At 40.4% G+C, this 22,182-nt stretch overlaps 2 protein-coding genes and 1 long non-coding RNA gene across 4 annotated transcripts in view; 1 reads left to right on the forward strand and 2 right to left on the reverse strand.

The window, feature by feature from the left end:
• Window positions 1-1,875, reverse strand: part of akap14 (A-kinase anchoring protein 14) — a 2,479-nt gene extending 604 nt beyond the window's left edge. Inside the window, exon 1 of the mRNA XM_072672602.1 lies at window positions 1,018-1,875. Within this exon, the coding sequence (XP_072528703.1) occupies window positions 1,134-1,661 (528 nt within the window). The 5' untranslated portion in view covers window positions 1,662-1,875 and the 3' untranslated portion in view covers window positions 1,018-1,133. The remainder of the gene's footprint in view (window positions 1-1,017) is intronic.
• pnpla8 (patatin-like phospholipase domain containing 8) lies at window positions 443-21,303 on the forward strand. The gene is made up of 10 exons (XM_072672600.1): window positions 443-604; window positions 3,719-4,797; window positions 4,899-5,048; window positions 5,774-5,925; window positions 6,070-6,164; window positions 9,155-9,326; window positions 9,476-9,533; window positions 9,630-9,824; window positions 18,036-18,234; window positions 19,611-21,303. The coding sequence occupies exons 2-10, from the start codon at window positions 3,907-3,909 to the stop codon at window positions 19,883-19,885; spliced, it is 2,187 nt and encodes a 728-aa protein (XP_072528701.1). The 5' UTR covers window positions 443-604; window positions 3,719-3,906; the 3' UTR covers window positions 19,886-21,303.
• LOC140549201 (uncharacterized) overlaps window positions 2,021-22,182 on the reverse strand; it is a 48,397-nt gene continuing 28,235 nt past the window's right edge. For both annotated transcript variants that reach the window (XR_011978965.1, XR_011978964.1), the window contains exon 7: window positions 2,021-2,514. This is a non-coding gene — a long non-coding RNA (uncharacterized lncRNA). The remainder of the gene's footprint in view (window positions 2,515-22,182) is intronic.

The following is a 22,182-nucleotide window of genomic DNA, read 5'->3' on the forward strand; positions in this document are numbered from 1 at the left end:
AACCCTGTTATTGACAGCCCGGAGCTCTAACCACTGAGCCACCACTGCCACTGAACAGGTCCTAATGATGCTATACATTGTAATGCTATACATTGTAGTTTTGATTATGTAAAAATTATGGACATTTTTCAGCACTTAATGTGTTAAATAGCTAATCACAGCTAGATTCATAGGCTTTTTGGTCATCTTTGGTGTCCGGTTCTGCTGTTTCACAACAGGAGAACCTGATCCGTGCCGATGACAGTCAAAGGAATTATAATTAGAGACATCTTAAGCATTGGACATTTTACTTGTATAAAAAAATGCATTATGGAATATCTACCGTTTGGACTGATTGTGCATAGGATGTAGGGCTCAGATGTGCCTGCATGTGCCTAAGGCTAGAGGTAATGCCAAAGATGGAGACCTCGGCTTGTGCCAGTAGGTGGTGGTATACCCGTTCCTTATCAAACTGAACAGAAGCAGAAAAAGAAACCTCCCATCGCTGCCAGCAAGCAAAGCTAAGCAGCCTGTTTTCTTCACAACGCTCTCCGGCTTCATTAGGACCTGTTCAGTTCGAGCTGACCGAATTCTGGACAAAGGCGAGATAGAGGGGCAGACACGGGTACGTTCCTCGTCAGCGATGCTGACAACGTCGTAAGCTCATGCTATCCATTCGTAACGCCCTGCTAGCACTTGGTTAGCTAGCTAGCTAGCCTGAACACATCGGTTTGAGGGGTGGTGTTTGGACACTGACAAGCACAGTTCTGTCACAACAGGCTCCTAAACACTGCAGTTAGCAGCTAACTAGATACATGTCGTAGCTGAGAAGCATCTAGCCAGCTAGATAGCTATAGCTATTTGCAGGTAACGCTATCTTAAGCTGGCAGCTAACGTTAGCTTAGCACAGCTATTGAGCTAACGCACAAAACCGACAGTCGAGCCATAGGAGCAAAAACTCTCCAAACGTGTCAGACAAGCTATTTTTCTGGATTGGAAAAATATATACATTTAATTAAAATCAGGCGGTTTGTTTACTTTTCGTTTATTTACGATATTATTGCTGAGTAGACATGAATTAGTGCTCTGCAGAAAGTGTCCCTCAGCTGAAGTGTTTACTTGACCTCCCTCAACTTGTGAGTGACCGGCCGTATTTAAAAGTCCACCGAGTCCAGCAGCAAAGCTTTGCTCTCGATCACATCTTCCAGCCACTTTTCTCGGAACCTCGTGCTCCCCGGCCTGTGTACCGTCTTGTTTGACTCCACTAGGAAGTGGACCTCCACGGGCAGGGTGCGGGGTTTGGTCTTGGAGCTCCCGACGATGAAGTGAACAGCCGCGGTGCTTCTGGGAATGGGAGTGCGGCTGGTAGGGAGGCTCCACAGGGCTCTGTAGTGGAACTGCGTTTGAAACTCCAGCTCTCTTTCTTGGAGGAAGCAGACGCTGGATTTCCAGCTGTGGTGCATCTCCCACGTCCTCATGTACTCTTCGATCTGGGCTCTGCCCCGCTCCGCGGTGAAGTCTCTGCAGGAGACCCAGTCGATGTTTCTTATCTCGTAGCCGGGCTGTTCCCTCTCCCCGGAGCTCTGGGGGCAGCTCAGTGCGCTGTGGGCGCTGTCCAGCACAGCGTTTACGAACTCGGTTGCTCTCAGTTCGAGGACCCTGGCGCCCGGTTCCGTCTCCATCGCCCTGTGGCGCGCTTAAGTTGGGTCGTACTGCGCTCTGAGTTTGGAGGACGAGTGGCGTTGTGTGTTTCCATGGAGACCGATGTTGCATCCGGGGATTTGGAGGTGGTTTAAAACGTTGAATCGACGAAAACGTAGAATTGCAAAAAACGTGTTAGCCCAGGATTGATAGCTATATCTTCTGTGCTGAAAATGGCTTTAGCAAATTAAAGGATTGAGTTGTAATAACGATAAATTAACCACAATATAATCATAAATTATTTTTTTAGTCAAACATTTAACTTTAAATTAACTTATAATTGACTATTAAAAAAATAAAGAACAAATAATTAGAGCATTGACTTCCAATTGGCATCCGGATCAAATCAGAATTTGTCAAATACATGGTATAAGTAGGACAACCAGTAGTGAAATGCGCTGATGACTGCCTGATCACATTAAACAAGGTAAAACAGATGGGATGTATAAAATATAAGGATCAAAAGCAAAAAAAAAAAAAAAAGGTAAAAATATAGAAATGGGTATAACTATATATACACTGAATTGACAAATGCATTGGGGCACTACTTCTAATGATTCAATTCAGGTGTTTCATTCAGTCCCATTGCCACAGGTGTATATAAACAAGCAAACATTCAAACATTTGTCTGCCTTTACAAACATTTAAGAAAAAAAAGGACTCACTGAATTTCAGCAGGCTACTGTAATACCACCATTGCAACGAGTTACATTTTTTCACTTCTTAATATTCCAAGATCAGCTGTGGGTGGTGGTATTGAAAAGTCCCAAAGTTATAGAGCAGGATTCAGAGTCGCCAAAGCTTTGCTGACTCCATAATTGCAGAAGTCCAAACCTTCAGAAATATAAACACACAACCACACACACACACACATTAATACAGTGGCAATAATTAGTATGTGAACCCTTTGAAATTGTCTGTTTTTCTGCATTGATTTGTTATAAATTGTGATCTGGTCCTCATCCAAGTCAAGCATATTAACAAATATAATGTAATATTAAAATAATAACACAAATATAATCTTACAGGTCTTTATTGAACACACTCATTTAACACTTAGGAATCCATCTACCCCTCAATAATTATAAGCTCGTCAGGCCCTGATGCAGAAAAGCAGGTCCAAATCATGATGTTTCCTCAAGTATTGACTTTACGGTTGGGGATATTTTCATGGTGATGTGCAGTTGTCCATTATTACGCCAGATGTAGCACTGCGTGTTCTTTCCAAGTAGTTCGATCTTAGTTTCATCTGCCCACAAAACATTTTGCCAGTACTGATGTGGAGTTTTAATGTGCTCTCTGCCATAGACACTCTGCTTCTCCAAGGTTTTGCAGATGAATACAGATGTTAGCCTGGACCAGTGACCCTTCAGATCGTTGGATGTCACTCGGGGTTGTTTCTTTACCTCATTGATGAGTCTCCGTTGTGCCTTTGGGGTCATTTTGACTGAGCGCCCACTTCTTGGCAGAGTAGCCATAGTCCCAAATTGTCTCCATTTGTAGATTGATTGCCTCATTGTAGAGTTTAGGTAAATTTCTAAAAATCTTTGAAATCACTTTGCAACCATTTCCATTAGTCAAAGTAGCTTTAGTCCACACCTCCAAACTCATTTTCTTAAGACAACTCCGGGTGTGCTAACAGGTGTGCTGACTTAAATTATCTTTTTGAGATCATTAACTCAAGTGTTCACTTACTTTTTCTTCTACTACTTTGAATGTTGAATGAGTGTATTCAATAAAGACCTGCAAGATCATTTTTTTTGTGTTATTATTTTAGGCACATTATGTTTGTCAATATGCTTGACCTGTTGGCCCTATTAAAGTGTTTAGTGTCTTGTTTGCAGTGAATGTCTATGAGGTACTCTTAGTTACTGTCCTTGTTGCGGGCTCTTCTTTTCGACTTTTCTTGGCATCTACATCTGTTGTTGTGTGATGCTGTAACTTTAAAAGTGTTAGCAGTGCCAGGCTCTGCCACTAAGTGAAAACTTTGCTCTGACTAGTATTAAAGCTTGACCTTGATTTCTTTCATTCTTTTCAGGTATCATATAAGATGCAAATTGCTGTGGGATGCATTAGGATGGAGCGGTTTGTTCAGCAGATGACAACAAGCCATGTCCAATCATATTAATAATGGAAATATGAGTGAGATGACGGCCTTTGAAGGCCAGGTACTGAGTAGCTAAAGATTTCACTTGAACAAAACAGCCTCTCGAGTGACCTCACCGCATGTCGCGAATCAGGAGCACACTGGACACTGTCACCAAAGCTGTTAGCGGGACAGTGAACACAGAGCTGCTGTCCAAGATAACGCGCCTCAGGCCCAATGCTGCTCCTGTGGACAAAGCTATAGAGGTCAAAATGGAGTGTTCAGAGTCAGAGCCTGCTGCGGTCGTGACCGTGGCAGTGCCTCAGCAACTGCGGGCCAAAAAAGAGGAGGTGAAAAGCAATGAAGTCAGCAAAGAACCCCCTCAAGTTAGCCTGGCTACCCCTCTGGGAGGTACTTCCGCAGCAGTAGCCAAACAGACCCTGCAGCGTTTCCAACCCTCTGCCTTCTCCACAAACATGGACGAAACCTACAGCCACTTGGCAGAACACGTCAACACGTACTTTGGAAGCGACCTTCAGGAGGAGGAGGAGGAGGAGAAGTCACAACAGAGACGTGATGGTGCTCGAGATGCCATTCGAGCACCATCAAGCACTGTTCACTTCAGTGGGACCAAAGAGCACATTCCTGTGTTAGTGCCTGTAGGTCAGAAAGTCGACTTGGAGCCACCCACCACTCCACCTGCCATTGATCACACTGGACCAAACTCAAAAACTCCAGAGCACCCTGCCCTTTCAGAGGTGGAGAATGTTACACCACCCTCTCCTACTCCACAGAGGAAGGGTATCAGCCAGTACCTCTCTTACAAAAGACCCAGCATGCAGGCTTTTGTGGGAAGTTACATCGCGCCTCTGGTTCCCAAATTCAGGGCTGATTCCAAGAGTCCAGCTGCAGAAAAAGAAAAGGCTCCTGAGGCGGCTCAGGCGGTTTCTCAGGACACAGAGGACGCAGAAGCCAAAGAGCGGCAACAGGCAGAGGAAAAGGCCCAACGACTGTTGTCTCAGAGAGAGAAGGTATTACAACTGTACAGCAAATTAAATGATCATAATCAATGAAATTATGATAATTAGACAGATGGTAACAAGTCATGTCATGTTGTCTAATTGGTGTTTAGATCATAGCACGTGTGAGTGTGGATAACAGGACCAGAGCGCTGGTGCAGGCCATAAAGAGGGTGACCGATGTGAAGATCACCATCAGCAGAGTGGAGGAGCTCAGCTTCCACCTCCTGGAGTTCCCTGAGACCAGAGGGGTGGCTGTAACTGTAAGCAGGACTGTGTGTGTCCATTTTTTACAAAACACTATTTGGACAGGATAAGCTGTCCCATGAAAAAATAATAAGGCTGATCCAGACTTATTTTAATGGACCGGCTGTCGGCCGTTTTCACCCCAATACAGTTCTGAGTATTAGTGGCCTCAAGGTGCCATTATTGGAGCAACAATTAGGACGTTCTCAAAAGGCAAATAAAATAGACTTGGATCGGGGGCAAAATAACCTGATTGAGACGTAATCAATTGCCAAGATCTTATTGGAAGTTTCTTAACCTGGGATGACTTGAGTGACCTGACACCTAAAGGCTGATGGTGTCAGAGGAATGTTCATATGTGTAATGCAATTTCTTAAACTCTCTCTTTTTCTTTCTTTCTAATTCTAATGACTCCGTGTCAATTTACACACACAAATAAGACACGCATAATCAGTATGATTGTATGCTTAAGCAATAGGGGTGTTCTATTTTTAAATAAGTCAGCTGTCTTTACATATACTCACATGCCGGCAGGAGAACCTCTCTGTTGCTGACACAATGGATTTGGATATGACTTAAATCACAGACATACACAGTTATTCAAATCAAATTCTGTCCAAATAATTGTGTCAAAATAATAGTAAGTGTGTGTGTGTGTGAGTGTGAATGTGATTATACAGATATCTGACTGGTTCACAGTGAGTTTAACTCATTGCTTCTTTCTCTCTCTTTTTCTCTGCAGGAGAAAGTTATTCCATGTCTACTCCGGTTGCGTCAGGCGCGGGACTCCAGACTACAGGCAGCAGTGAGGCAGGCCCTAGCCCTGGTGGGCTACACTGACCCAGTCAAAGGCAGAGGCATTCGTGTCCTCTCTATCGATGGAGGAGGGACTAGGTATAGGTTATAGATTTAGTAAGATGTTGTTGAACAAAGATCTTTAAAAAAAACTTTCATGTGTGAGGTGAAATGATGACTTTAGAAGAGAGAGGTATCATGTTAGTCGTCTTAAGAGGCTCTGTGCTCTTCTTTTTTTCTTAGGGGTCTGGTTGCACTGCAGACCTTGCATAGGCTGGAGAACCTCACTGGGAAGCCCATCTACCAGTTGTTTGATTACATCTGTGGAGTCAGCACAGGTACAGAGCTATAGGTATTCTACCCTAAAGCACCATATTCTCTTTAGCTTGTCTATATAATATTGTGACTAATTTGCTTTTGAAGACGTATGTTAATGAGAAGATTCTGCATACTCCCAAACAAACAAAGAATGTTCGAACATTTTCAGTAAACAAGAGCTAGAGGTGAAATTTATTCATGTAGACGCAGTACTTTAAGAGCATTCTTCTGTTTTATTCAGTTAAATTAGACATTATTTCTAGTAATTCACTTATTAAACTGACCACTTTAGAGGATTACCTTCTGAACTCTTATACAGTAACATATACAGTCTATTATTAAGTGTAAGGTGATGATAAGGTTAAGAAATATTTATAAACATCTATAAACAATAATAATATCTTATTGTTTACAAATTGTTGAACAGAAAAGTTTAGACATTTTTAAAGGCTTTTTAAACTTTTTGTAAGTAGGAATTTAAGAAAAAACGGCACATCTTAGAAGAATTTCTTTCTAAAGACACTTTTGTGAATCCAGCTTCCTGGACTGTTTGATTGTATGGGTGGCCTAAACTGTTCAGTTCATACTACGTTTGAAAGTCTAACAGTCCTACCTTCCAGAACTAACCAAAATTAATTCACATTTAAACAGTGGGGGAAAATGTTTAATTTAAGATGCTTAAGGAAAAAATAAATAAATTATATTTATTTATATATATATATATATATATATATATATATATATATATATATATATATATATATATATATAGTTGCTGTCACACAAAACCCTTGCATCTCCAAAACGGCGACTTCATACGAGAAAACCTTCTCATCTTTTAATGGAAGTCAATGTAAAAAGATTGAATTCGAACTCATTTTGGAGCATCTCGATTGGTCAATTCTGCATGAAATATTAATCTAACCCAATGTACAGAATAACTGGCAGATTATGTAATAAAGTGAAAAACAGCATAAATGGAAATACAAGGTTTTTATCTGACAGTGACGATATGCTGAGATCTGATTACAAAGACCAATATTTAGTGACTCAAAGAAAGAAGCAAAAATGCCATGAGTTCAGCCAAATAACCTCACAGTGTGGTTTTTAATCCTGTTCTTGGCCTTTAAATGTGGCATTTAAAATGTTGTCGTCTCATGAGCTTGAAAATCAGCTGCTGAACATAACGATTATAGAAGTATAATATGGTCACTGTGTTGTCTGATATTGGTTCAGTGTAACAAAATAAGTTGTCGTGTTTTCCAACCAGGAGGACTGTTTGCCAAAAGCCAAGCATTTGCATATTAAATTTGCATACCAACTTCAGCTAAAGCAAGCTATTGTGTGGCGCTAGATTAAGCCTTAAAGCAGGGGTGAGAAACCAAGAACCTCAGTTCAGCAAAGTATGCTGATGTCCCTGCTCTAAGATACTATATATGAATATGCTTAGGGCAGGGGTCAGCTATAGGAGGAATAGGTAGTCACCTTCTCATTCTCATCATTTTGCTTTTCTTGATGGATATGTTGATTGGTTGTCACTGGATGTAAAACCACCCAATGCTGCTGATTCAAGAAAAAGGGGGGGGCGCGATTAATCAGCCAAGACGTCAAGATGTTTGCTGTCTGAGGTTTGCTTCTTCATTTACAACCGCAGTTGCTGACATTACTGGACTTAAGGCTGTCCCCAGTCTAATCTCAGTATAAAACACACTCCATAATATCTCTTAACCTGCTAAAAACACATTCATATCTTCATTTGTTTCACACAGACAAATTGATGTGGTTTATAACATGATTTGACTTTAGTCTAAAAAAAAAAAAAAAAAAAAAACATTTTGCCACAGAGCCGAAAGATGGACGTCTTAAATGTTTAAATAAGGTCCATCTATGCCGTTTAACTGAATGTAATCTTTCTTTGTAATTTTGTAGTTTATCAGTTTTTTTTTTTTTAAAGCAAATAAGTTAATATTTTGAGAGTGTATTTACAGAGCTGAAATTAGTGATCATCCATGTCCAGTGTTCATTAACAATGTTAGCCTGGCATGTCCAGTTGTAAACTAAAGAAGTGAAATACATATGTCAAACATGTCTTGGCTGATGGACTGCATCATGTTAATTTAAACATCTGTTCTTACATTTCACTACACTTTAAATGTAAGAATAGGGCTATTCTCTGTTAATAGAGGGTTGTAATAACACTTAACGACCCGCTGCCCAGCCACAGGGGTTAAAGAAGCATAGTGTTTTTTTTACATTTACAGTTGTGTAATTCACTTTTACATTACTATCAAATACAAATCGTGCTTTGAACCCCCACTTATGGATTGTTTTAAATGTGCATTTGATGAAGTGAAACAATTGACACTTTACTGACAAAGTAAAGTAATATTACAGGATCAGTAGTGCAGTAATTCTGTTATTTTAAGGGAAAATTGCTACATAATGTTGCTTTAATTTAATTTTTAAAATACTTGTCTTTTAGGTGCGTTTTATTTTACACACTACCCGTTCACCTAAATAAGATGATATGATTTGTTTTATTTTAAATTTTTGGATTTTATTAAAATGCCAGATTAAGTAAACTGATACTAAGATAATGCTGGTCAGGTTCACCTGATCTAGCTTAGGGCCTCATGTAGTTTGCTCTTTAGAAGTTGACTGCCTAGATGCTGAGGCAGAATCTGGACCTTGAAAACAGGTTTAAGTCCTGGATTTTGTTCTTGCTGGATGTTAACAGTCAATGTAATTGATTGGTCATGTAGTGTCACACCTACCAAGGAATACAAAGTCCAGGACTGGAAACTGGATTCAGGGTCCAGATTTGAAGACCTCTGGCCTTCTGCAAGGCACACCTGTCTCTGTTAGCACTTTTTTACTTTGACCTACTGTACTTAATATACACATTACTAATATACTGTATAATCTTTCATCTTGGATGCCAGTTTGTTAGTGAAAGGCTCATGTTGGGGTGTTTTCTAGATAATGATGAAGCAATGTCACTGTTGTGCAGGTGCTATACTGGCCTTCATGTTGGGAGTATTCCAGATCCCTCTGCCGGAGTGTGAGGCACTCTATAGGAAGCTGGGCTCTGATGTCTTTAAACAGAATGTCATTGTGGGCACAGTGAAGATGGGCTGGAGTCACGCTTTCTATGACAGCCAGATTTGGGAGGAGATCCTTAAGTGAGACACTTTGCTCTTTATTTTTATTGTCTTAATAAAATAGTATGACTTTTTTTTAATGTCATGTACCAGGCAACATGTGTGTTCTTGCATTGTGATGTGTTTATTAAATGTGTTAAAATACTGTTGTATTGTTCTAAATTTGACAGGCAGAGAATGGGACCCAGTCTAATGATTGACACTGTCAAAGATCCACACTGTCCAAAGGTGAGTTTCAGACAGACCTCAAAGTGACCGTTCTTTTTCTTTCCCACTCATGCCTTCTGCTCATGAGCACTGAAATTGCCTCTGTCCATCCTCCAGGTGGCAGCAGTGAGCACTGTAGTGAATAGAGGGCTGCCACTGAAGGCTTATGTCTTCAGGAACTACAACTTCCTTCCAGGGGTGCGCTCCCACTACCTGGGTAGCTGCCAGCACAAGATGTGGCAGGCTCTTCGAGCATCATCTGCAGCTCCAGGATACTTCCAGGAATACGTGCTTGGGAGTGACTTACATCAGGTAAATCTGTCAGTACTATAGTAAATTGGTCATTGTTTACTGATTGTTGCAGTGGTTAGAAGTTATATATAAATACAATTTATTAGTACTGTCAACCAACCACAAATTAATCATCTTACTAAGTTGTAGTATTAGCAGTTTTATTTTGCGTTGTAAACACAGCATCGTTGCTGTTGAGCTCAAAGGGTAGAAATAAGTTAATTAGTAATTCAGATTTTATTTATGCTGAAATATGGTTTACCTCTCTCTCTCTCTCTCTCTCTCTCTCTCTCTCTCTCACTCACACTCACACACACAGCTGCTCCTCTCTTAGCTCACTTAATCCAGCCCAATGACTGATGTCCTACTCATGACTGTTTTTTTCCAAGTCCATGTGAATGGCCCGTTCAATATTCAGTGTAGCAGTTTCTGACAGTGACTCTTATCTGACTCATGGTGTTTCTCATGTAGGTTTTCAGTCAACACAAGCAAAAAAGGTTATTTTTGCATGACACTCTACTCACTGGCATGGTCAGCAACACGTTAAAGCAGTTACCTATGTTTTCCAGGCAATTACCTCAGTTTTAAGATAAGATAATCCTATATTAGTCCTACAGTGGGGAAATTCACATTCACATTTGGCGCTTTAAAAAGTGCTAATCATTGATTAAAGCCAATTGCTATTGCGCTTGTCTCCTTCTTGGGAACACAAATGGCAGGTCCGCTTCAGTGTGTTTTCTAGAATTGAGAATGATGTTCAGTGTGGTTTAGCTTTCCGTTCATTTTTCTAATAAAACCAATAAGGGATTTCATGAATTTTTTTTCTTCTGTACACCAGAGTACCTCATAGTAACCCATAGCAGAGTCAGCATCTGAACCTAGTCGCAGATTTCCTCCATGGGCGCTGTGGGCCTCTGTAGTTGTTTTGAACGCACGTCAACCATGTGCTCCTAGAGTTTTTAAAATGCACCATCTGTTTCCATTGCTAGCAGACTGTGAGTACAAACTGTGTGCCTAACTAAGCTCTTGCCTGTGATCAAATTCAGGTCAGGTCAGATTCTATGTATTTTGACACATTTTGTTGGTTTTCAAAATGTAAGCCAATTCACATGCTCTTCACATTTAAAAGCATCATTACTGTTTATTTGCTTAATATATATATATATATATATATATATATATATATATATATATATATATATAAAAATGTGGCATGTGCAAAAGTAATGGCACAGTATGTTTTTCATGGTTTCCAATGTGTTCAATTCAGAAAATAGCAATTTCCACTTCATTTTTTAATGCATTTCAAAGCCATGTTCACTTCAGAGCGAATGTACAGCACTAATGACATTTAAATGTGTTTCCTGTAGAAGATTTGTTTATGACCAGTGGAGCCCAAACTTTTACATAAGACTGTATTCAGCAAAAAAATATGTAGCCCTAAAGACGTTGTCAACGAGACGATTAACATCTACGGTTCATAATCAGAGTAATAAAAATAGACCTTGTGTGATCTCTACTTTTTTATGATCGATTGGTTTAATTTGGAGTATATAACCAGGTACATAATCAGATGTCAAACAGGCTGAACTGCACATTAAAACGAGTTGCTCTGACTTGAATTTCATTGTTCGGTGCGGACCATGGTCCTCGGGTGTTGTTCGAGCCTGAGAATGGGTGGAGTGTCCACACCTGTCAAAATGGACTTGTATTCCTTACTCTTGTCTCCTATAATAGGAAGAGCTCAACCCGTTTGCATTGTTTTTGGTTTATTGTTGCGTAATTACTTAATACTTAATATTTACTTAGTAATTGGACATGGTAAAATTCACTTCGCCTAAGAGGTTAATAATTCCTTCCCTGCACACAGTGCTATTAAGTGGTATTTCTTGCTTCTGGGCTCCTGCTAGAGTCCAAGTGCAGTTCATACTTGAGCCGCTCCTAGGACACTCTCTTCACTGCCTTTGTTGACGAGCTGAGATGCACTGGAAGTTTATGGAAAAATCACATGAACTGATGTGGTAGAGTAATATTACAGGATTTTACACACATATGTGCATACAGTTTTTGCAAGTGTTGTCCTGCACACTTCACCAGTTGCATAATGCAGTAAACAGCATGCTGAGCCTGGAGGAACGCTATTCTCCCCTTAAAAGGCAGAGGAGCATCACAGTGATTTAGAAGTTTTGGGGGAAAATGCTACATAATGTTGCTTTAAATATAGTTAAAACATATGTAGCATTTTGATATGTTTGTGTATAAATGAATATATATATATATAGATATAATATGTATGTGTGTGTATGTGTATATGTATATATGAGAGAATAATAATACTCCATGCAGAAAGCATTGGCTGCCAATTGCAGCACGCTGCCAAGTTCAGCTACAACTGGACACTCACAGAGTGGGAAGAAGTTGTACGATATGCCCTTGGCTTTGCTTTAGCTCTCACGATGAGAGCAAAGTCCTTCAGTAAAGCCGTCAGCCTGTGTGTAGTGGCATGAGGAGAGCGCCACGCTGTCCAGCTGTACCGTCACCCACAGAGTTCACATCCACACCGCCTCAATGTGCTCGTTGTCTGGAAAGGGCAGGCAAACAGCCGGCCACAGTGCTGAATGAATGCGCCAATTCAGAAGCGCACCACACACACGAGAGCTGAATTCAATGAAGCGCTCGCTGCTATTGATCTATGGAAGTGATGGTCGCATAACTGGTGTCATTGCTGCAGAGGGATGAGGGAATTGTCACTGTTCCAGAGCTTCTTTCACTTTAGGAGATGGGTTCCTTTTGAGCTGAAAGGATGTTAAATGGTTTCGGTGGCAAGACAGGCGCTCTGTTTTCAGAGAATCCAGCTCAGTAAATTAGAGGAAATGGTTTTTGGAACGTCAGGCTAAATCTCTTTATTTTGTAGGCGTAAAAAGACTGTTATCTAATCTGTGGTATTTGTGCTTTTTTCAGGGAATTTGTAGCTGTGGTGTCTATCATGACAGCTTCACTTGTAATCCAGTAGAACATGTGGCGCAGTTGCATTACCCCAACAGTCTCTCAGCTCTCTAACAGCTAGCCCCCCCTCTCCTTTTTCTTTTTGTTGATATAGTTTTTCAGCTTGAGGGTAACTTGACCACACATTATTGGGGTTAACAGGCATCTCTCACTCTAGTGGCCTATTTAACAGTGTGCTTAGTATGGTTTCGCTATAGCCGGATGAATAGTGGGGGATTAAAATGTAAATGCGCTGCAAGCTCTTGGCTCCAAAACCTGTTGACAGCCAAGCTCCCGGTGGCTCTCGGAGCCATGTTTAATTCCACGCTCCATTAAGAAGAGTGCTCCCTGACTCTGTCTTCAGAAGCAGCTCTGAAGCTTCAGTGCATACTCTTCATACCAAGCCAGCAATCTGTTCTGCATAGCGTCCTCAAGGGCTGCGCACAATGAGCAGCCGGCCCTGTTCCTTTGTTTCCTTTGATCAGCGAGTGTTTGCTCTCTGAAGCTAATCTCACACTCCAAGCCAAAACTAACTGTGTGGAAGAGCCGGGTCCCAAGCACGTAGTCTTAGACTTGGTCTTAGATTAAGCTGCTGGACTAGTGGTGAAAGGGTTGAGTCCACAGTGCAGTTTGACTACTCTTTAGGTGATGAAGTGCACCTTTTTGATTGTAACGCTGCCAAAAAGGGTCTTTTCAGACCGTATCAGTTTGGAAGTTTTGGATTGGAAACTTGATTGGATACATTTTACATAACTACACTGAAAGTAGACTTTTTAGACTAGTTAAAATGCCAATACATGAAACATGCTAAATATTAGCTCTGATAATCAGCCCAGTCGATAATCGGTTGACCCTTAATTTGGTTCCCTGAAGAACCTTTAACATAAGCAGTCTTTTAAAGCTTTTTTAAAAATTAGATGTGAGCTCCACATAGTGTAAAGAGACATTGTCTGAGTAAAAAACATATAAGAGTGAAGTGTGTTACCTTCTCAAGTTTAGTAAAGAATCATATCAGTATCTGAAGATAATTGCTTAAAAATTTGATTTTTAGATTTGACCCATTGACTTAGGCTGATATCTAAGTGATATTTGATGATGTTTTTAAATTTGAATCCCAGAAGGGGTTTAGGTGACTCTACTACTCTGAAACCATGCATGTAATGCATTTGTGACTCTTTAGAATAGTAGATATAGTCCCAGGCTCTGCATTTTGTAAGTGTAATGTATCTGCACTGGTATCACCACTGGTGGATATGTAAATAAAAAACATTAGATATTAGCTTAGATTGTCCCATAATGCCCATATCAGTGCAATATTTATACAAGTCTTCAGAATTAAAAAAAAAAGTAGGCCACATAAAGAAGGAAGTGGGGATGTTCTGAATGTTGGTAATGAAAGGGAAAGCGACATAGAGTGAAAGAGATAATGCAAAGAAAACTGGAATTTTTGAGCCTTGGGTGTAATGTGTGTGTCCACCCACAGTTTCACACAGGAGAAGCATACATTTTCTGTGTTGATCAGGCTATGCCTCATACTGAGTTTATTTTGGGCACAAATATTAAAGTGCCAGGCTTTTGCAGGTTTCTCTTCATATCCCTTCTAAGAAAAAACTGGGTGAATAATTTATGGATAGCAGATGTAAGGCATGTTTTGATCAGAATTATCATTAAAATGTAGAAAGGAGATATATTAATATATAACAAAATGTTCTATATTATATATGAGACAAAATGTGTTCATTCTAGATGTTAACTGTGGCATGTCATTTACTGTTAAACCTGTTGTGCTTATAGAAGGTACTCAATGTGTTCATTCTTCACTACGTTGGAACATCCAACATAAAAAAGGGTTTCTGAGATGCTACCATCCTGTACCCAGTACAAGACTATCATGCCCCTTTTGGACATCAGTCAAATCGTGTCCTTTGCCCATGACGATCGTTTTGCACTCTTCTACAACTGACAGGTGTGCTCACTTATTTATACATGCAGCAAACCCAGCAAACATGGTTACATTTCGTTTTGGCCTTATGACCAAGAGGCAGTGTTGCCCAAAGGTTAACTTGAGCACTCATAATGTACAAAATGAAAACACTTACTACAAAAAAAACGCAGAGGCTTTCTTTACACTGGATAAAATATCCACTAAAGATAAGGGCACGTCAAAATCACGATAGCCCAAGTGCATTTTAAATAAATACGGTTATATGTAAATGACACTTGGCAAAAGTACACATTTTGTTATTTTTAGTAAAGGAAGTAAACACAGCCTTTGTAGCATTTAGAAATAAGTGCCGTGGACTGATGGAGTGAAAATGGAAATCGCTCTGTATTTGGAGAAAAGATTTGATAAGATATTCCACTTTTATAAGATTCCACTAAAAATCATCAAATTGTGGAACTCAAATGTGACTTGGATGAGTCAGTCCAGAACCAAGCTAAAGGGAGGATGGTTGTTTCTTCTTTGCACGTTTAGTTGCACAAATGTTTGCACATGGCACTTATGCGGTCTTGTGTAGTGTTGTGTTGCACCGTGATCCTGGAGGAAAGTCATTTCACTCCACTGTGTACTTTACAGTTTACAGTGGAAATAACAGATAAAGCCTCTTGACTTAAAACAGGACATTGATCCCAAACATGCTTCAAAATCATACATGAACTGCTTCAAGAAACACAAGCTAGAGTTTTTGGAAAAGTGCTCACAATCCCCTGATCTGGGTGGTGGTGTTGAATCTGTGGGTAGAACTTAAGGCCATTCTGTGCGACAAGACGGTCTAAGAATATCACAGGACTCTCAGCAAGACGTGCAAAAGAGAGAGTGGGAGAAAATAGCTAAAACAAGAACAGACAGACTCACTAACTGGCTGCAAACATTGTTTGTGATCCCTGCCAAAGCGGGTGTTACGAAGTACTGACTGTGTGGGGTGTCTAAGCATTTGCACAGGCCACAAATACAGCTATTTTATTTTTTATAAAGTTATGAACTGAAGAATGATCTAAACTTTTGTAAACGGTGTAAAAGGGACCAACAAGTTCCTGCCTTGTAGGAGAGACCTCTGCTCATATTTGCTGATTCTGACTGGGACTGTCCTTCAGCTTCTCTTTTCCATCCATCATCTTCTGCTCCTAACTCCGTCTTTCAGTAGAATTCCTCTGCATGCAAAACAGCTGCCTTTGCTGGCCTTCTCTTGTTGTACAGTATTGATTGCAATTTTCCTACGTTCTCCTCTTTTTTTGTGGCTGTTTTGAAGGAGATAGCGACATTTTCATGACAGTTACATTTTAAGGACTAGTCTCTACAGAAGTTACATACACATTGGTCTTCCATGTGTTGACTGCCAGATTTGGTTATAGGCGCTTGTGTGTCTGACTCACTAACATGAGTTTGTTGTCTCAGGCTTTGTTTTATGCTCAGTTCAGTAATAGCTCAGCTGATGAATCATGTTGGACTGATTCCAGGCGACCCCAAGAGGACAAGTTAAACAAAGCCCAACCCACATTTATGTACATTCACTGAGCACTTTATTAGGACCACTTTACAAGTGCTGGGTAGGGCCTCCTTTGGCTCTCCAAACAACTCCAAAAACAGTACTCCTATAGACTCTGGCATTAAAGTGGTGATCGATTGATATTAACAGGCCCAAAGTGTGCCCAGAAAACATTCCTCAAACCTTACACCACCTCCACCTCAACGCCTGGACTGTTGACGCCTCACTGCAAGTTATACTGTGTATTACTATGTATGTGACAAATAAAATTTGATTTGATTTGACATGAGTTACGTTAGAGCCATTAGAGCCAAATGCCGACCCTTTATGCATCATGGTTGTATGTAGAACCATCACCTTCACCAAAAAGTCTTAATTGTATTAAAGTCTTAAGTATAGATGTGCTGTAAAAAATCAACAATACATGTAATTTGACAAGGGGTGCCTTTTTCATAAGAGCGTTTGTAACGATCATCATATAGCAAATTCTACTAGGTGAAAGAGATGAGGCCCAGAGCTTTTCCTTTGCTCTGTCACACAAATGCAAATGCACACAAATTTATTATTTATTTATCGCCCATGTCTCTTTTTGGTGTGTCCCCTGGGAGCAAGTGGTGTTGGACCATCCACGCTATCTCTGTAACGAGCGCCGCAGAGGTGTTTGATCTGTACCAAGGCTGGCCAACCCCCTCCTTGCAGTCTAAGCCCCAGCCCCACTCCCCCATCCTCACATGTGGATAAAGGCTCTCTACCAGATCACCTTCAGCCTTCTGGATTTGATATTCAGAGTGCTTTGCTTGCATTTGAATGGGGGAGGACAATGCGGATACCCACTATGCTACACCAATCTTCTGAAAGTGTAATTGGCAGTATTCTAAGCATATGAGATGCCGGTCACTCAGTCATAATCTAGGTGGCTGAATGCAGTTGAATCCTCAACATCTTCTCCAACATCTAGAGTAAAGCTTAGGAAAGAGTAGAGCGTCTGTTACTGTAGCAAAATGGGATAAACTCCCTGGTAATAGCTTTTACTTTAGAAGAAGCACTGGATGAGCTTTAGTAGTATCTAAGCTTAGAGGTATCTTTGGATCCTAGCTATAGAGCTAAGGATATTTTTTAAGCTAAGGATTCTTTTTTAAGTCACTCTGGATAAGAGTGTCTGCTAAATGCCTTAAATATAATTGTAAATGAGCAGCGTTTCTCCACAATTGCAGGTGTGAAAGGTGCCTCAAACCACAATCTGGGCAACAGAACCAAGAAAGTTTGCTCGTTCCGGATCAAACTGAATCATGGTTTGGTTTGATTCGGTTTGGATTTGGTAAACTAGTCTGAGTTAGTCTTAAGAACTGTGCCTGAGGTTGGTGCTGCTGGTAATAATACCATAATATCCACAGTATAGTGGCAACCAATCTTTTCAGGGAAAGGCCAACACCACAACGTCGGACGGCCCTCTACAAACCAAGCATTGTCAAGTCTAGGGAGAGGCAGCCCATGTAGATGATGACTTTAGGAATTTAGGTATCCCATACAAACTAATTGGATTAAATGTATTTAAAGTAACAAACACATGAACATTGGTTCCCACTCTGTTGGAAAACACCTTATAGTGCTTCATACAGTTTTTATTAATTTCTTACGATGAAGTTTAGTTGTTAAGGTCCCTACATCCTGTAACTCATCCTGTAAGTATAATATACAGTCTATTAGTTGTGTTTTCAGACACATTAAAATTCTGTATGCTTTATTTTGTTCTGGGCAGGATGGCGGCCTCCTGATCAACAACCCTACAGCACTGGCCATCCACGAGTGCAAGTGCTTGTGGCCCAACACTCCTGTGCAGTGTGTGGTGTCTCTGGGCACAGGCCGCTACGAGACAGCTGGCAAAAGCAGTTCCGGCACTTACACCAGCCTGAAGACCAAGCTTACCCACGTCATCAGCAGTGCCACGGACACTGAGGGTAAGGGACTTAGCGTGTGTAATGGTGGGACAGAAGGTGCCCAACCCGCATCCGTTTTCACATCTGTCCACGGGTTTGGATTAACAGTCATGCAACCTCTAAATGTTATTTTTAATGGTGTATTATGACAGCTTTTTTTTTTTTTTGAATCCTCTCCAAACGGAAGGTCACCTAACAAGTGATTTAACAAGGATTCCTATTCAGATTAGACAAGATCAGCTTTGTGTTTTTTGTTAAAAATACATGAGGCTGGCTTTGATGTTTCACTTGTTCACTATTGAGAGGGAAACTCTCTTTCAGCTGTATTGTACACACAGACCTGTTTACATGCTACTGTGATCACAGTTAATAAACATGATTCAGAGTGCAGCAATGTCTAGAAGTAAATGGACAGTGATGCAGCTTTTGTATTTCACTCTGTTTTTAAGCACATTCAAGCCTTTTTTATATGCAGTCCAATTCATCGATTGCCCCAAATGTAGTTCATCAGCCATCTGAAGTGTGCTTTTTTTAAGTTTACAACAAGGGATGCTAGGCTAACACTGCTTGCAAACACTGGACTTGGAACGTCACCAATCCTATTTCTGTAATCGAAATCGAAATCTCAATTGAAATTTATTTGCTTGAAAATTCTGTCATAGCTGCTAAAAACAGTTGAGTGACGTGGAATGGCTGGACCATATTTTCATATTTAATCTACAACCGGAACATATAAACATATAAAGTCTCCTTTCAAAACTGGACAGCAATGTGTGCATTGATGCCTTATGTTGTGCTGAGGTACAAGCAGTTCTGCTTAGTTGAAATGGCTGCTTTTAGCTAATTGGAGAAAATCATACCATGTTGTAAACAATATTGATTTGTCTGCAGGAAACAAATTAGGATATGGATGTGGTTTTGAACGAATGGAGAGGGTTTTTTGGTATTTAGTGAGATTTAGTGAGACTGGTCACGGTCTAAATCCAGTGTTGGTTAGCAACGTTAGCCTAGTATTTCTCTTAACTTAAAGAAGCAAACTCTAGATATGGCTTGGATAATGGACTGCCTCCAGGGTCCATGATCAGACAAGCTCATTTAAACTATTCCTTTAGTGTCTCCTTAACTGGTAGAGAGAGTATTCATTGTGACCCTCATTTTACCCTTTAAAAGTAGTCTTTGTGCCAAGATGCTTTTGGGAAGCCCAGCCCTGTTAATTACGAGATGGTGCAGTTGGTATAGACTAAAGGGGGGGGGGTAACACTGCTTGGCATACACACCACATTTATACCATAAAGATATTTTATCTCCATTGTACAAAAGACTTTGTCTTAGAACACAGTATTTCCTACTACTGCTCTGATTTTCTGTCCCTTTTTTTTTTTTTTTTTTTTATAAAGAGGTCCATACGATGTTGGACGCCCTACTACCTCCTGACACCTACTTTCGCTTTAACCCCTATATGAGCGAAGATATCCCGCTGGACGAAAGCCGACCCGAGCGACTGAACTTCCTACAGGCCGAGGGTCAGCGCTACCTGGAACGTAACGAGCCCAAGCTGAGAAAAGCTGCCAGTGTGCTTTCTCAAGAGAAGAGCACCATCCAGAAGCTGGCTGAGTGGGCTCAGCTGAAAGCCGACATGTACGATGGCCTTCCCTTCCGCTCGAAACTTTAACCCTTTGATGAAAGCAACATCTTGTCACTCTTGAAACAGAAATTCTTAGAAGCACCGTAAAAAGCAACATGAGAATGGTCGCAAAAAGATCACGAAACACAGATTGGTTAATCTCTGTGAAACAATACACTGCGTGACTGGTACACTGCAGGAGTTTTATTATTGACCATGGGAATTCAATATTGCTATTGAACTACGTCTGCAGTATGTGAAAGGAAGCTCAAGGCTTGGGTATTGACTGTGGGTGTTAAGTTTTTATTGTATGGGCAAATCATTCTCTAACCTGTCTCTGGTTTGAGTTCCAGACTGCTGAAAGCACTTTTATGGAGTTTAACAGTTTAAACTTGCAAATTTTAACTAAGAGCTTGATGATGTAAGTTTTCATGTTCCTGCATGAGACAGCACTTTCAACGAATGCCTACCTGATGCATTTTGCCTGTTTGTGACCATGTTGTAACAGCAGCGATTACAATTGTGTGTAGATGTGACCCTTTTAAGTGTCTAGTGTCAGAGACGAGCTGCGGTCATGTTTGCATCTCACCCGATTAACATTTTGCACCTTTGTTGGTTCGTACCGTTTCAAAAGCGACTTGCGTTTACCTGAACTTGAATCCATTAGCACGCACTGTCATTTTAAATGCACTCTTATATGATTCATGTGTAAAGTGCAGGCTGAAAGATTTCATATGAAGCTCATTTTAGTAAGATGATCATGATCATCAGACGTTTTTAATCATTTTTATCGAAAACAAAAGCAAAAAATGGGGAACTCTGTTGTCTGATTTCAGAAAGGCCTTATCGCACATTGATCTCAAGCATTTGTTGGGAGCAGCTTAAATGCAGTTAAATTATTGCCAAATGTCTCAACACTAAAGCTAACCTTACTGTTGTATAAGGTGTTGTGAAAGATGTCCACTTCTGTTGTGTCAAGAATCTGTCTTGAATTATGAGTGTTTAAAGTCTTCAGAGGAGTGTCAGATTACCCATATTATTATTATTATTATTATTATTATTTAATGTCTTTAGTTGTTTGAACCTAAAATTGTAATGTGTACATACTGTATATGGTGTGGAATCGTAAAAAAACGGATAAGAAATTTAACAATAGTCATGTTAAAATATCCCCATGTTTCAGCTTAAAAAAAGTTTGCTATAGCAGTTAACAGTGATACGTGGATTTGACAGTAGCCACGTTCTTGCAATTCACACATTTCAGATGCTCAGTTTACAGAGAGAAATAAAAGAATTAACTCTCTTTTACTCGGCTCTCTTTTAGAATATCTATGGGCACCCTGTCAGTTTCCAGTATCTTGTTAAACTGAACCGGAGAGATTCTGAGTCTGAGTTACAATGTGGTGAGGAAGCTGTGTGTGTTCAGGGGGGCGGGGGGGTGTCTTAAACCTGTTTGTTTACAAAGCTTAATAAATAAACAAATAACCAGTCAATCACTTCTCTTCTTTCAGGTTAGGACTGATTAGCATCTTCATAGACAATGTACAGTGAAATCTGAAGAAGCAGCTGTTCTTGCCAGTGGTTCTGCAGCGTGGTATTATATGGGATCAGGATGAAGAATGAATAGCTGCTGAAATATAAATGACTACATGAAAGAAAGAAAAATGTGCTCTTTGGCACGGTAATCTTAATATTGCCATTGATATTGATATCGTTCCATTCAAATGAGATTTCAAGGCCATGTGTGACAGTGATGTTAGTGTTTACCATTATTCGTCTGTGCAGAATGACCACTGCTTTGTGTTAGGACACAGTTTGACTTGAAGGACCAAAGGAGAGGACATCATGATTCAGGTTTGTTTTGCACTATTACCGTGCAGGCATTATGGTATATTACACAGTAATAAGCTATTCACAAAACCAAAAAAAAGACACTTATTCATTGCTTAAATTGTGCCATAACTGTGTGTAAACTACTGTTTTGTTGTCCGTTCATTCATCTCCTTATCTGCATTTTCCTGTTCGGAGTTGTCGTGGGTCAGGAGACTTTCCAAAATTGGGTGCAAGGTGGGAATACCCCACTTGACAGGGGGCCAGTGCATCACAGTGTACCACACACACACAGGGCTGATTTAGCACCTGCTCTGCGTGTTTTTGGGCGGTGGAAAGAAGCTAGAATAAAACCACATGGACATGGATACAGGGGGAACGCACCTATTTCCTCACAAACAGTGACAGTGCAGCGAGGATCAAGGCACTTGGAGCTCTGCAGCACATGCTCACTACCTGCTGTGCCAGCCATGTGCTCTGGATAGGGTTGCCACCCATCCCGTAAAATACAGAAT

Source organism: Salminus brasiliensis, chromosome 2 (genome assembly GCF_030463535.1).
Source record: "Salminus brasiliensis chromosome 2, fSalBra1.hap2, whole genome shotgun sequence".
NCBI classification, from domain to species: Eukaryota; Metazoa; Chordata; class Actinopteri; order Characiformes; family Bryconidae; genus Salminus; species Salminus brasiliensis.